Source organism: Nicotiana sylvestris, chromosome 6 (assembly GCF_000393655.2).
Source record: "Nicotiana sylvestris chromosome 6, ASM39365v2, whole genome shotgun sequence".
NCBI lineage: Eukaryota > Viridiplantae > Streptophyta > Magnoliopsida > Solanales > Solanaceae > Nicotiana > Nicotiana sylvestris.
In genome coordinates, this window is record NC_091062.1 from 88,569,729 (window position 1) to 88,583,534 (window position 13,806).

General features: G+C 39.9%; 1 protein-coding gene across 1 annotated transcript; it reads left to right on the forward strand.

Moving 5' to 3' along the window:
- Positions 1-9,627: 9,627 nt before the first annotated feature.
- LOC138870908 (uncharacterized) lies at positions 9,628-12,756 on the forward strand. Its single transcript, XM_070148750.1, has 3 exons — positions 9,628-10,284; positions 10,815-11,300; positions 12,697-12,756. The coding sequence occupies exons 1-3, from the start codon at positions 9,628-9,630 to the stop codon at positions 12,754-12,756; spliced, it is 1,203 nt and encodes a 400-aa protein (XP_070004851.1).
- The last annotated feature ends 1,050 nt before the right edge of the window (positions 12,757-13,806 follow it).

Below are 13,806 nucleotides of genomic sequence, written 5' to 3' on the forward strand. Positions count from 1 at the left end.
TACCAAACCAAAAGTTATTCGATTTCCGTTTTCATTTATGTTTATTTATTTGAAGGATGAACAAAAGTTAGCATTTACCGGAAAAACACTTGCATGTATTTGACGTCTACATCATCATTGAACCATAACAGCTTATTAACTGATGATAACATGAGGTGAGAATTTATGTGCAAACACATATTGTACATTAATTAGTTTGGCATGAACAGTAGGTGCATATAACTCTTCTTTAATTGTTTTCTGTATTTAGTGCAGTTATTTTAACTTTGATCTAACGCAAAGAGTAGATTCAGATCGGATGGGACAATAATTCAATGTCGATCGATGCCATGTGGTTCCTTGAGTTGGTCGTAAAATCCCAGTTCACAATTAATTCGCAACCAACATGTGCAAGAAGTTCCAAGAAGTGTAACAATCTATTTTGCTTAATATTATAATATAAAGTGTACGTTATTGACTTATTTCTAATACTCCGCATATATGATGATTATAACCTCTAGAGTCGGGGGTGGGGGGGGGGGGGTTTCAAAACCCATTTGTTTAATAGTGATAATGAGAATAGAGATTGCGGGCTGATGGTCTGTATGCATCTTCCAATTGTCAATGTCTTATCATTTTATTTTATTTTTAATGCAATTTAATTCATCTTTGACTTTGCACTATCCTTCCATAAGCATGAAAGAGAATATATTAATTCTTACGTATATGTCTACAAATAGTTTCAAGTTTGTTTACCCTAAAAATTGAGTAACAATTAAACTTATAATGTGATTTTAAGGATACATGATTTCACTTAATATCAATTGATTAATTTAGAGATAAGTGACGAAAATGACAAGAATATAAAACAAACCGATGTTTGGACAGTGTCCTCGAGCTGATAAACCCTCGAGAGTAGTAAAGCAAGAACAGTTAAAGAACAATAAATTGATGAACAATAGAAAAAATATTATATTGTGTTGATTTGTATGAATGTAAGGTGTTTACAAATGATGAGGACCCCTCTTTATATACTAGAGGAATCCTAATTGTGGTACAATTCTAATTACGGAAGTAAATCCCATGATTGATACAAATAACCACCCTTGATTTGATTTGCTCCGAAATTTCCGCCGTGATCTCCGATCGGTTACGGATATTCAGCCTTTCCATTATTCATTTTACTCGAAGTCGGTCATACTTAGTCTCGATTACTGTTGGCCTCGGTCTCAACGGACACGTCGATCTTTGGACTCTATGCCTCGTATTCAAGCTCGGGTCTGATTCATTACGAGGTTACCCCAATGCAGCTCCCTTATTTCGATCAAATAGTTTTGATCGTATACAGATAGTGTCCTCGTTTCTTAGCGTGTAATGAGAAGAAACGAACTGAGCCTTCGATTTTGCACCTCGACCAATCATGATGTCACCCTCGTGACGTAAGTGATGGAGGCTACTGAAGCGTCGCGTCTGCACAGTTCTTAAGATTATTAATTAGTGACAGTTGATGGTTGGCCGCAAATACCTTTGAACCGTCACGACAAACATTATAAATAGATCCTCCTCACAATTTTTCAAACTTTACTTTCAAAACTTTTCTTAATCTTCAAAGCTCTCCTACTTCCTTCAAGTTCCTCAATTCCGCAAATTATTTGCATCCCGTTTGCCAATCCTCTCTTAAAACAACAAACTTCATCTTTTTTTTTCTTCTTTTATATACTCACATAGACATGGCGAAAATATCTAAATCTGTTCCCCAAAAGGAAAAGGCCTCTTCATCGCGGCCGGCCGATGATAAAACGTCGGTGGAGCCACGCATCAAAGAGTGTGTTCCCGGGTCATGCGACCTTACATCTGATTTCAAAGTTGAAAAACCATCTTCGGTCCCTGGCCGATGTGAGCCCACGTCGAGATATATATGCTCGATAACCGAAGGAGATCTCGAGCAGGTGAAAAACGATTGCCACTGGGAGAACAAAGAGGTGGTGGTTCCTACCCCCCCCCAGGAGGATATTACCACTTATGTGAAAGGTATTTTAAGTGTATACACTTACCCTTTCACACTAGGTCCTGTCGATCCCGTTATAACTGACTTCTGCCACCAATACCAGATAACCCTAGACTAAAACCACCCCTTTTTTGGCACATTGTTATTTTTCTCCGATTCTTCGTGAGCCAAGTCGAGGGGATGCCTTTTACCCTCGACCACCTTATTAGAATGTACAACCCATGTTTCTATCGAGGCGGGTTGATAAGGCTTTAGCGACGTGCCACCAAGGTGCTGTTCTCGAGCATAGATAAGGAAAAGGACCAAGGATGGATGGGACGGTTTGTCCGAGTGAGGACTTCCGACATAATTCCGGCCGAGAAGATGTCGTTCTCTGAAGAGTGGAACATGAATGTAAGCACGAACTCACCTATAGCTTCCGTCTACCGTTTTTTTTTTTTTCGTATTGACATCCTTTCCTATGATACAATGGTTTCTTAGGTGCCCGGTGCAATCTTGTACCTTGAAGGCTGGGTTCGAAAGCAGGCCTCGACCTCTTCGTACTTTGAGCGTTGTTGGTGTGATTTGGCCAAGGGCCAATGGGAGGCCAAAAATCACGGAAAAGCTTCTTTATCGTGTTTGATGCCTTTCTGTGAAATGTGTCTTTCTTATTTTTACTTGATTTCCTCTCATACAGGTCTTGGAGATGATGCTGCCATGAGGTCACCCCCACATGGGGAAGAGGAGGCCCCGAAAGCATCTAAGGACAAGAAAAGGAGAAGGGCCTCGTCTTCCGATACTCCAAAGCCTAAGAAGAGCAAGGCTCATAAGTCAGGAATGATAGTGCCGCGTTGTTTGCCGACATAGCCTAAAAGCTACGAAATGAAGAAGAAGAAGAAGAAGGAGAAGATGCTGACTGTGAGCTGGTGGCTCGAAAGAGAGGAAGCGCCGAAGCTTCAAAAGAAACTGAGCTAGTGATGGTCGAGGAGGCTCATCTTCGAACTGAGGAGATCTCGGAAGATGGTTCGAACAAAGTCTCCGAGTCATCAAGGGCTGAAGATGTTTTCCACCGTGATGAACAATCGGTGAGTGTGCATGTCCGCCGTGACGAACAATCGGTGGGCGTGCCTGAAGGATCCAGTTTCGAGGGCCTTTCGAAAAGGAGAGAGTGCCCCAAGTGACTTGCTTGGGGCAATCAATATTGATGATTCGCCGCCTGGCCCCACATTTTCTGAAGGGCAATTTCGGAAGGCACAGTCTTTGGAGACCCCCGATGTGGGAACGCCCCATGAAAGGGATGACATATTCCGTGGCTGCTTCACGGGGGTCGATGACGTTTCTGACCTAGATGTAACAATCATTTTTGATGAGGCTCAACAACCCTTGAACCAGGTAAATTTCAGCCCTCGTTATTAGGTTTACGTTTGCTTTTATTTCCTTTTGTCTAATTTCCTTCCTTTCTCCATAGGTTGTGATGCTTCATCGGGAAGCATTTTCCAAATCCCGAGCTGAGTTGAACCAGTGTGAGGCCGATCTCAAAAGGCTCACGGAGAACACAGACACCCTTAAACTCCTCTTTGTGCAAAAAGAAGAGGTGATTAGAGACCTCCGAGCTGACTTGGCAAGAGCTCATAAAGAGCAGACCGATCTCGTCGAGTAGGTAGCATAAATTTTTGGAAGCTTGAAATCAATTTAATATTGGCAACTAACACGTAGATCCTACAGGTTAAGCAGAAGGCCAAAAAAATTGAGCAGCTTCGCGAGGAGGCAGAGACTTTAGGGTGGAAGTAGAACATGGGCCGTCTTGCATCAGAGAAAGATACCGCTCGGGCCCAGCTATCTTCGGCTGAGCATCAACTCCAAAGCATGAACGAAGAGAGCTTGGCTCAAGCCAAAAAAATTGAAGAGCTTGAGACTCGGCTGGCCGGTGAGCTTGCAAAGGCTGCATCTATAGCGGAAAAAGTAAAGGCCGATACGGAGGCGATCGTAGCCGTCTACCAAGCCGACGGTGAAGCCGAGCAAAGGAAATTTTCGATGTTGTTCAGGTTCGATTATCCCACGTTGCCGAGCATGCTAAATGCCAATCTCGGAGGGAGACTCTCGAAGAGATTCATGCTCGTGGCTTTGACCTTACGGCCGATATAGAAAGTGTAAAAGTGCTAGAGACCGAAGCCGAAGCTTTGCTTTTTAATGATGATGACTCCGGGAGTGAGAGCGGATCCAAGAGCGGAGAAGATGAAGCCCCCAGGGAAGATTAGGTACTTAGAATTTTTTCCTTCTTTTTTGGATTTTTGTGTAAGGCCCTGAGTGGTCTTCGTAAATACTTTTGCATATATGAAAGATCCTTTTTCTTTCCGATTTGTCTCTGATTTCTGTTTCGTGAAAATTTTGTTTTGCTTTCACCTTATGATAATTCTGATATACTTTAGGTCTTGCGAGAAATTTGACTCACTTCGTTGCCTTGTGAAAATTTTCATTTTTGTTTGTTTGTGAATCCGAAACTTAAGCTATTTGATCGTAGTTAGACTAATATAGTCTCTATCACCCAGTGATATTTGCTCGAACTCGGAGTAGGAAAAACCCTTAGGTTTTATTTGAGCGAGGGCGGATCCTCGAACCCAAAAAATATAATGGCCCTTAGGCTCTTTGAATTGGGCCCATATAGCCTTAAAGGAGTGGCTTCTTCCCTTTTCGGCTTAAAAATATTAATCATATAAGAATTTATTATGCCTTAGCACGAGGTAACTCTATAACCATTAGGATTCTTGAGGGTTAGAGTTATCGAAAACTTTGTTATGCCTTAGCATAAATTTGTTTGAGAGTTCGAACAATTTAGTACCCCTTAAGGTTTTCGAGGGTCGATGATATCGAAACCCTTTGTAATTTTGCCGAGGGTAGCCTTGTTTAACCGGTTTTGTGAAAATATTTGAAGGCCTGTTTTATTACGGAATTCAGACGTCTCCGAACCGTGTTAGTTTGACCGCAGCCTTTAACTTGAGATTTGCCATTTGGGCTTGTTTCTCAACAGTACTTCGAACTTGTTCGAAGTACCAGTCCCTGAGTGGGATGGTCGTGCCCTGTAAAATTGATAGTTTCCTTTACAAGGTCTTATGATTTTGAGGTTTAGTAATTCGAGAAGGTCAATTTCGGACGGCAGTCCCTGAGTACGGGGTTAATTGTCCGAGCTTTAGTTACGGTTGGCTCTTGAGCCGATTTTCATAATATATCGTATGTACGAAATTGTAAAGTAGAAATCTCACTAAGGCATGGAATATCTGATAAGAAAAAAGTACTTCTTTCAATAGATCATTCATGTATACATGTTTTGTCATTAGGTCTCGGGCAATCTACACGGGCACAGTTCGTTTGACTGTTTGGCTCTTTACAAAATTTTCCTACCGAGGCCCTAGTGACACGAGGTGTTTTCCTTGAAAACATAACATCTGAGGGTGATGCCCCCCAGTATTCAAGGTTGATTGTAAAGAAGCCTCGGATACTGTTGAATTGTCCCCAGGTAGCACATATAATTGTTGCCTCGTTAAAAACCTCGCCAGAAAAAACCCATTTTTTTATAAAAATTGATCTAAAGAAAAAGAGTGCAATGCGTGCTTTAAAACCTAAGGTATTTGTGTTGAAGAGCTTCGCGACGTCTTCGATCGAACACGTGCAATAAGTTAGTATCAAATACAAATAAAAAGGGAGAAAGTCATACCTTAGCAATAATATCGTTTGAGTAGTGATATGTTCCAATTTTTTGGCAATTGTTCTCCTCCATTGTGCCAAGTTTGTAAGATCCCTTTCCGACGACACCGAGGACTTGATATGGCCTCTCCCAATTTGGGTTGAGTTTCCCTTCGTTTGGGTTGAGTTTCCCTTCGTTTGGGTCTCGAGTATTGAGGGTAACTTTCCTCAGAACTAAGTCCACTATTTTGAAGTATCGAAGATTAGCTCTCGATTATAATATCTTTCGATCCGCTGTTCTGGGCGTCCATTCTCATGAGGGCGGCTTCCCGTTTTTCATCTAACAATTCGAGGCTTGTGCTCATAGCCTCATGATTTGATTCTTCCGTTGTGTATCGAAACCTGGCGCTTAGTTGCCCGACTTCGACCGGGATCAGAGCTTCGGTGCCATATACTAAGGAGAACTGTGTTTCCCTCGTATTGGATTTTGTCGTTGTCCGATATACCCAAAGGACTTCGGGCAAAATTTCTCTCCATTTCCCCTTAGCGTCATTCAACAATTTATTTAGGTTTTGAATGATGGTCTTGTTCGTTGATTCGGCCTGTCCGTTCCCACTAGGATGATACGGCTCGATAGTATCCTTTTCATTTTGTGATCTTCGAGGAACTTTGTTACTTTGCTTCTGACAAATTATTTTCCATTGTCGCACAGTATCTCGGTGGGTATACTGAATCAGCATACGATGTGATCCTAGATGAAGTTTATAACTTTTTTCTCTATGACTTTCTCAAAAGCCTGTTCTTTAATCCATTTAGAGAAATAGTCAGCCATAAATAAAATGAACTTAGCTTTACCTGGGGCTGATGGTAGAGGACCATCGATGTCCATCCCTCATTTCATAAATGTTTGCTCTCCGGGTGGGTGGATCATCGGTGCATTCCTTTGGCATGTGTCACATTTTCGAACGAACTCCTTAGTATCTTTTTCATACTGTCCTAATAATATCCTGGTTTGATGACTTTGTGAACTAATGATTCGGCGTCAAAATGGTTCCCGCAAGTGCCCTCGTGAATTTCTCGTAGAACATATTACTATTTGACTCCCTGATTTTCCTTCGATTCCAGTCCCTTGGTTGATGTTAGTACTGATACTGGTATTACTTCATCAATTACAAACATCTCCTTGGCTACTGGCTATTCTCCGTACACCATTTTGACTCCTTTCGATGTTAGGAATTTCAGGACTTTATGAAGCGCTGAAGGTACCGCCCTCATATTATGGATCCAAGGTCTTTTGAGCAGCGCATTGTACCCCATATCTCCTTCGATCACGTGGAACATCGTTTCTCGGATAGTTTCGGCCACGTTCACTGGGAACATGATTTCCCCTTTGGTGGTTTCACTCGCCATGTTGAAACCATTGAGCACTCGAGCTGCAGGCACGATCTGATCTTGAAGGTCGAGTTTCTTCACAACCCTTGATCGAATGATATTCGCTGAGCTACCTCGATCAACCAACACATATTTAACTTGAATTTTATTCATAAGGATAGATATTACCAGTGCATTGTTGTAAGGTTGTTCTATCCCTTCTACATCCTGATCGTTGAAGAATAATGTATCTTATGGTAAGTAGTCTCGGGTACGCTTCTCCCTTGTAATTGTGACTTTGGTACATTTAAATGTCGGACCCTGAGGGATATCGACCCCGCCAACGAGCATATGAATCACGTGACGCGATTCCTCCTATTCGTTTTTCCTGTTTATATCCCTATCTCTGAAGTGATTTTTTGCTTGGTCACTCAAGAACTCTCGAAGATGAACTTCGTTGAATAAATGAGCTACCTCCTCCCATAATTGTCTGTAGTCTTCGGTTCTGTGATTATGGGTTCCATGGAAATTTCACATTTGATTCGAATTCCTTTGAGCTAGATCGGTTTGCAGGGGTCTAGGCCATCTAGTATCCTCGATTCGTCCAACGGTCGACACAATACCTGAAGCATCGACGCTGAAATTGTATTCCGATAGTCGTGGTGCTTCCTTAGGCTCGACGTGTTTATCGAATCCGTTCTTACTCATGAGCCCTTGAGAATTTTGACATCAATCATTCCTTCGATCATTTCGAACGCGACTACGTTCTGGTTCGTTGTTCCTTTGATCTGTGCTATATGGTTGGTATCGATCTCTGTTCGATCGGGGCTCTTTGTCGATGTCCCTTTGTGTCCCCTTCGGACCTGTTTGGGTAAACGGAACTGGATGGAGCTCCCAACTGGTCATCCTCGACTCTAATCTTCGATTGGTACTGATTATGCACATCGGCCCACGTCACCGCTGGATACTCAATCAAATTCTACTTAAGTTGATGTGATGCTATCGAACCCTGCTCGTTCAAAGCCTGAGTAAAGGCTTGGACAGCCCAATCATCGGTAACAGGGGGTAGGTCCACGCGTTCCATCTGAAATCGAGATATGAACTCCCTTAGCATTTCATTGTCCTTCTGTCTCACTTTGAAGAGGTCCCACTTCCTGGTCGTGACCTTTATTGCTCCGGTGTGCGCCTTTACGAATGAATAAGCGAGCATGGCGAAAGAATCGATGGAATTGGGCAGCAAATTATGGTACCATATCATTACCCCCTTTGATAAAGTTTCTCCAAATTTTTTCAACAAAACGGATTCAATCTCATCATCTTCTAAGTCATTTCCTTTTATTCTGCATGTGTATAAAGTGATGTGTTCATTAGGATCGGTGGTCCCGTTGTACTTGGGGATGTCTGGCATGTGGAACTTCTTAGGAATGGGCTTCGGAGCCGCACTTTGAGGAAAAGGCTTCTGCATGAACTTCTTCGAATCCAAACCCTTTAGGATCGAGGGGCCCCCGGTATTTGGTCAACTCGTGAGTTGTATGTTTCTACCTTTGTGTCATTAGCCTTGATTTTCTCTTCACTCGATTCTATCCGTTTAGTGAGCTTCTCGAGCATTTTTATGATGGCGGATCAGTTCCCGATCTATTATCGTTCATTTTTTCCTGCACGGGTTCGACCCCATGAGAAACTTCCTGTGATGTATCGAGTTCGATTCTGCTTGGGGCTCGATTCTGATTTTGGACCTGCTGAGTTTGTAGCATGTCAAATATCATTCGAAGTCTAATTCCGCCTTCTTCCCCATTGTGTTTGTTCCGATCGACTTCTCGGGCGTCTTCGCGGATGCTATTTTCAGGGTCAGTGCCTAAATCCCCACGAATGGTGACATAAGAATAGACATCCACCGGATCCATGGCCTGTGGTGCGTCGGGATTGATTGGAGATACTCCGTTCGGGGCGACTATGTGCTCGTTTTTGCCACGAAGACCATGGCCGGTATCACTGTGAGTCGGTACTGCTTGAGAGTTTGACATGTTGATTCCTGAAGTCAAAATACCTACAAGAATAAGCGTAAAAGTAGTGTGTGTTATGAAGGTTAAAATATTAAGCAATCACTATTATCCTTAGCCCCACGGTGGGCGCCAAGCTGTTTACCCTAAAATCGAGTAATAATTAAACTTGTAATGTGATTTTAAGGATATGTAATTTCACTTAATACCAATTGATTAATTTAGAGATAAGTGACGGAATTGGCAAGAATATAGAACAAACTGATGTTTGGACAGTGTCCTCGAGCTGATGAACCTTCGAGAGTAGTAAAGCAAGAACAATAAATATATGAATAATAGAGAAATATTATATTGCTTTGATCTGTATGAATGTAAGGTGTTTACAAATGATGAGGATTAATAATGGAAAGGTTAGATAAGGTTTTTGGAAATGATAAATGGATTGAATTATTACCTAATAGCTGTATAATCCATTTACCTAAGACTTATTCGGATCACAGCCCCATATTAGTTGAACTAATTCCTTAAAATCGAATCCTCCACAAACAACCCTTTAGACTAGAAACATATTGGTGTACTCATCCGGAATTCCAATCCCTAATAGAAAAAATGTGGTGTGACCCTAATTACCTTAGGAACTGGCAAAATGTTGTCCACTGTGTAAAAAAATGGAAAGCTAGTACGTTTGGGGACTTGTTGGGAAAAAAACATAAGCTATTGGCTCGACTAAATGGTATTCAAACATCGAGCCATTATGCAACCAGTAGCTTCCTTCAAAATCTGGAAAAAGAATTAAAAAGTGCTTACAATGATCTTCTCTTAATTGAAGACGATTACTGGAAGATTAGATCTAGGATCATGTGGCTAAACGAGGGTGATTCCAACATGAAATATTTCCACATTTGTGCAACAAATAGAAGGAGACGTAATAAAATAAATATTTTTAAGGATGAGGCTGGTAATTGGATCAATGATCCGCTTCTTATTATGTCTTATGTTAACAATTATTTTAAGGACCTTTTTACCTCCTCCCATGTAATAACTAGTAGGAAAAACCCCATAAACCCTAGTTCAAATGTTGGCCAAGTGGATCTTACTACACTAGATGGACCCTTGCAAGAAATTGAAATCAAGAGAGCTATTTTTTCTTTCAAGCCTTTTAAAGCCCCGGGTCCGGATGGACTTCATCCTTTCTTTTACCAAAAGTATTGGAATATCATAGGTCCTTCTGTGGTGAAGCTTTGTAAAGATATATTCGACAGCCAAGTAATTCCCCCTATTATTAACAATACATACCTATGCCTAATACCCAAAATACCTAACGCTAATAACATTAGAAATTTTAGGCCAATTGGTTTGTGTAATACGATTTATAAAATAGTGACAAAGATACTAGCAAATAGGTTAAAGCCTTTTCTAAATAACCTTATTAGTCCCTTCCAAGCTAGCTTTGTGAAAAATAGAAGAGCCTCCGTGTTATTATCCAAGAAATTGTCTCAAACTTAAAAAAAATTAAAGGGAAAGCAAGGCCAAATGCTGCTAAAAATCGACTTGGAGAAAGCATTTGATCGTATTGAATGGTCGTTTATACAATATACCCTTCAGTACTTTAAATTTCCTCCTAAGTTCTCAAAACTCCTGTTAAATGTATTACAACTAGCTCAATATTTGTCCTAGTAAATGGCTCTATGACAAACTCTTTTGAGCCAACTAGGGGAATTAGACAAGGGGATCCCATCTCGCCATATATCTTTATACTCTGTCTTGAAATGCTTTCAAGATATATTCATTATCAGGTAGACTTAATGAAATGGGATCCAATAACTACTAGCAGGAAGAGTCCAAAGTTTTCCCACCTGTTCTTTGCAGACGATCTCACTTTGATGGCTAAAGCCAATAAGAAATCGTGTTACTCCATCAAAGAAGGTCTTGACTATTTTAGTAAAATTTCTAGGCAAAAAATTAATCTTGCTAAATCCAAAATTTTGTTTTCAAAAAATTGTCCTGAACCTGACATAAAAGATATTACAAATATACTAGGTATTAGGAAAAGTGAGTTTTTTGGCACCTACTTAGGATTCCCTATATTAAATAACACTCCTAGGCCAAGAGATTACCACTTCATAATTGATAAGATGAGATCCCAGCTAGTTGCTTGGAAGATGAATTTTCTAAATATTGCCGGTAGAACTACACTGGCACACTCTTGTTTAAATTCTATTCCTAACCACTATATGCAATATACCGTACTACCAAAAAAGATTCTCAAAAATATTGACAAGGTACAAAGATATTACATCTGGGGTTCTACCAATGAAAAGAAAAAATTACACCTAATAAGTTGGTCTACCATATGCCAACCAAAACCTAGTGGTGGTCTAGGAATACATAGTGTCGCTTCAAAGAACCACTGCATATTGGCTAGTATGGTTTGGAGAATGCTCACAAATCTCACCTCTCCTTGGGCTACTTTTATAATCTCCACCTATGCTTCTAATAATGCTATTAACAAAAACTCCTTTATTTGGAAAAGCATCAAAAAGGGTTGGGAGTTATGCAGTAAGGGAATTTGGTCACCCCATATACTCTCTAACATAAATATTTGGGAAGCTAATTGGATCCCTGGGGTAGGAAACCTTAGAGCTACTGTGGAAGGCCCTCTTCAAAAAAGTGAACAAGCTATTAAACTAAAGGAGTTACTTATTGGGAAAAAATGGGATTTTGATAATCTTTCTCTTGAAATCCCAAATCACATTAAGGACATTATTAAAAAAAGTCAGAGTTCGGAGAAAAGGTCCAAAGAGTGACATCCCTATATGGTCACTCACTACCAAGGGATTTTTTCACTTCTAAAACTTGCTTTAAGTTACTTGAATCTTCTAATATTAACTATCAAGATTTCCAATGGATTTGGAAGATAAATTGTCCCAACAAAATAAAATACTTTTTGTGGTAATGTCTCCATAACAGGATTCCTTGTAGACAATATCTGGCAAGAATTGGTTTGAACATAGATTCAATGTGTCCGGTTTGTAGAAATAATGAGGAAGAATCAATTGCTCACATTTTATAAATTGTAAGGCTATTAAGCCCTTTTGGGAAAGGATTGGCTGACATCACTACTACAAAGATTCAGGTGATCACTGGCTAATCCAACTGAAATTTTTTAAATACACTATGACTAACAATCTTATAAATTGGGACAGTATATTACCTTCCATAATTTGGTATATATGGACAAATAGGAATAATAACAATCATAAAAACACCTCATCCCCAATCAATGGTGATTTTATCTTTAAAAAGGCTACTGAATATAAACTCCTTACTGAAAAAAGCATCTTCACTCCCCCCTAAAATTTCTATTAATGTTGCTTGGCACAAGCCACAAAAGGGGTGGGCTAAACTTAACATAGATGCTAGTTATAACACTGTTACGCAAAAAAGTGGTTTGGGAGGCACTTTCAGAAATTCTAAAGGACACTGGATTGTGGGGTTTGGAAAGTCTTCATATGCAAGTGGATCACTAGAAGCTGAGCTTAAAGTTATGCTAGAAGGGCTCAAAATGGCGAAGGAATGAAACCTGTACCCCCTTGAAATAGAATCAGATTTTGTGGAGGCTATACAATCGATCTTTCAAGGAAATATGCTTTATGATGATATTGTTAATGTATGCAGGTAGTTAATGCACCACCAGAAGGAGATAATCCTCTGGCACACATTCAGGCAGGAGAATAATACAACTCATCACATGGCAAAAAAGGCAAAGGAGGAACGTGAAGGAATGAAGATTTTTGTTGAAGCTCCCTCTTATGTTAAATGTTTTGTGGAAAAAGACTTATTAGAACAATGTATTTTTGTTAAACTACTTTATTATGATGCTTGCACACTTTGGTAAGCCTAGGTAATGAAAGTGTCTTTAGAGACACAAAATATGGGAACAATATATTTTATCATCCTTAAGTATTAATATATACATTTCTTGTTTGCTCAAAAAAAAAAAGAGGAATTCTAATTGTGGTATAATTCTAATTACGGAAGTAAATTCCATGATTAATAAAAATAACCGCCCTTGATTTGATCTGCTTCGAGATTTTTGCCGTGATCTCCGACCGATTACGGATATTCCGCCTTTCCGTTATTGCATTTCACTCGAAATTGGTCATACTTAGTCTCGATTGCTGCTGGCCTCGGTCTCGACAAATACTTCGATCTTTGGATTCGATGCCTTGTCTTCAGAGCTCGGGTTTGATTCATTACGAAATTACCCCGACGCAGCTCCTTGTTTCGATCAAATAGCAAAATCGGTAGCATAAATGCCTTTTGGTTTTACAGGCTTCTTCTAAACAATAAATAAAGGGTTTCTTCACCTTAAAGCGGTACAAATCTTGATTGGACCAAAAAAAGAGATTGGAAGTTTTGCTATGGGCTTGTCTACCTCTAGTTGGTGAGATAACTTTTAAGTTAAGAAAAGGAATAGGATAAGCATATATTACTCCTCTAATTCTTGTGTCTTTCATACATACCTAATCCTCCCTCAATATAATTAATTGTACAACACTTTTGAATTAGGATGCATGAAACCTAACGTTCTTGATTAGATATCTTGGTTTCTTTTGGTTGTTTTATTCCGTAAAGGATGGCTGGGTTATCCACTAAGGTATAAGAATATGAGAAGACAAAAAGATGAAAGTTATTCACTCTAATTTGGTGTATATGAGAAGTGGGTTTTTTCTGATAAGGAATCCGCTTATGTCAGATTTGTATTTTATTTAGTTATAGTAAATG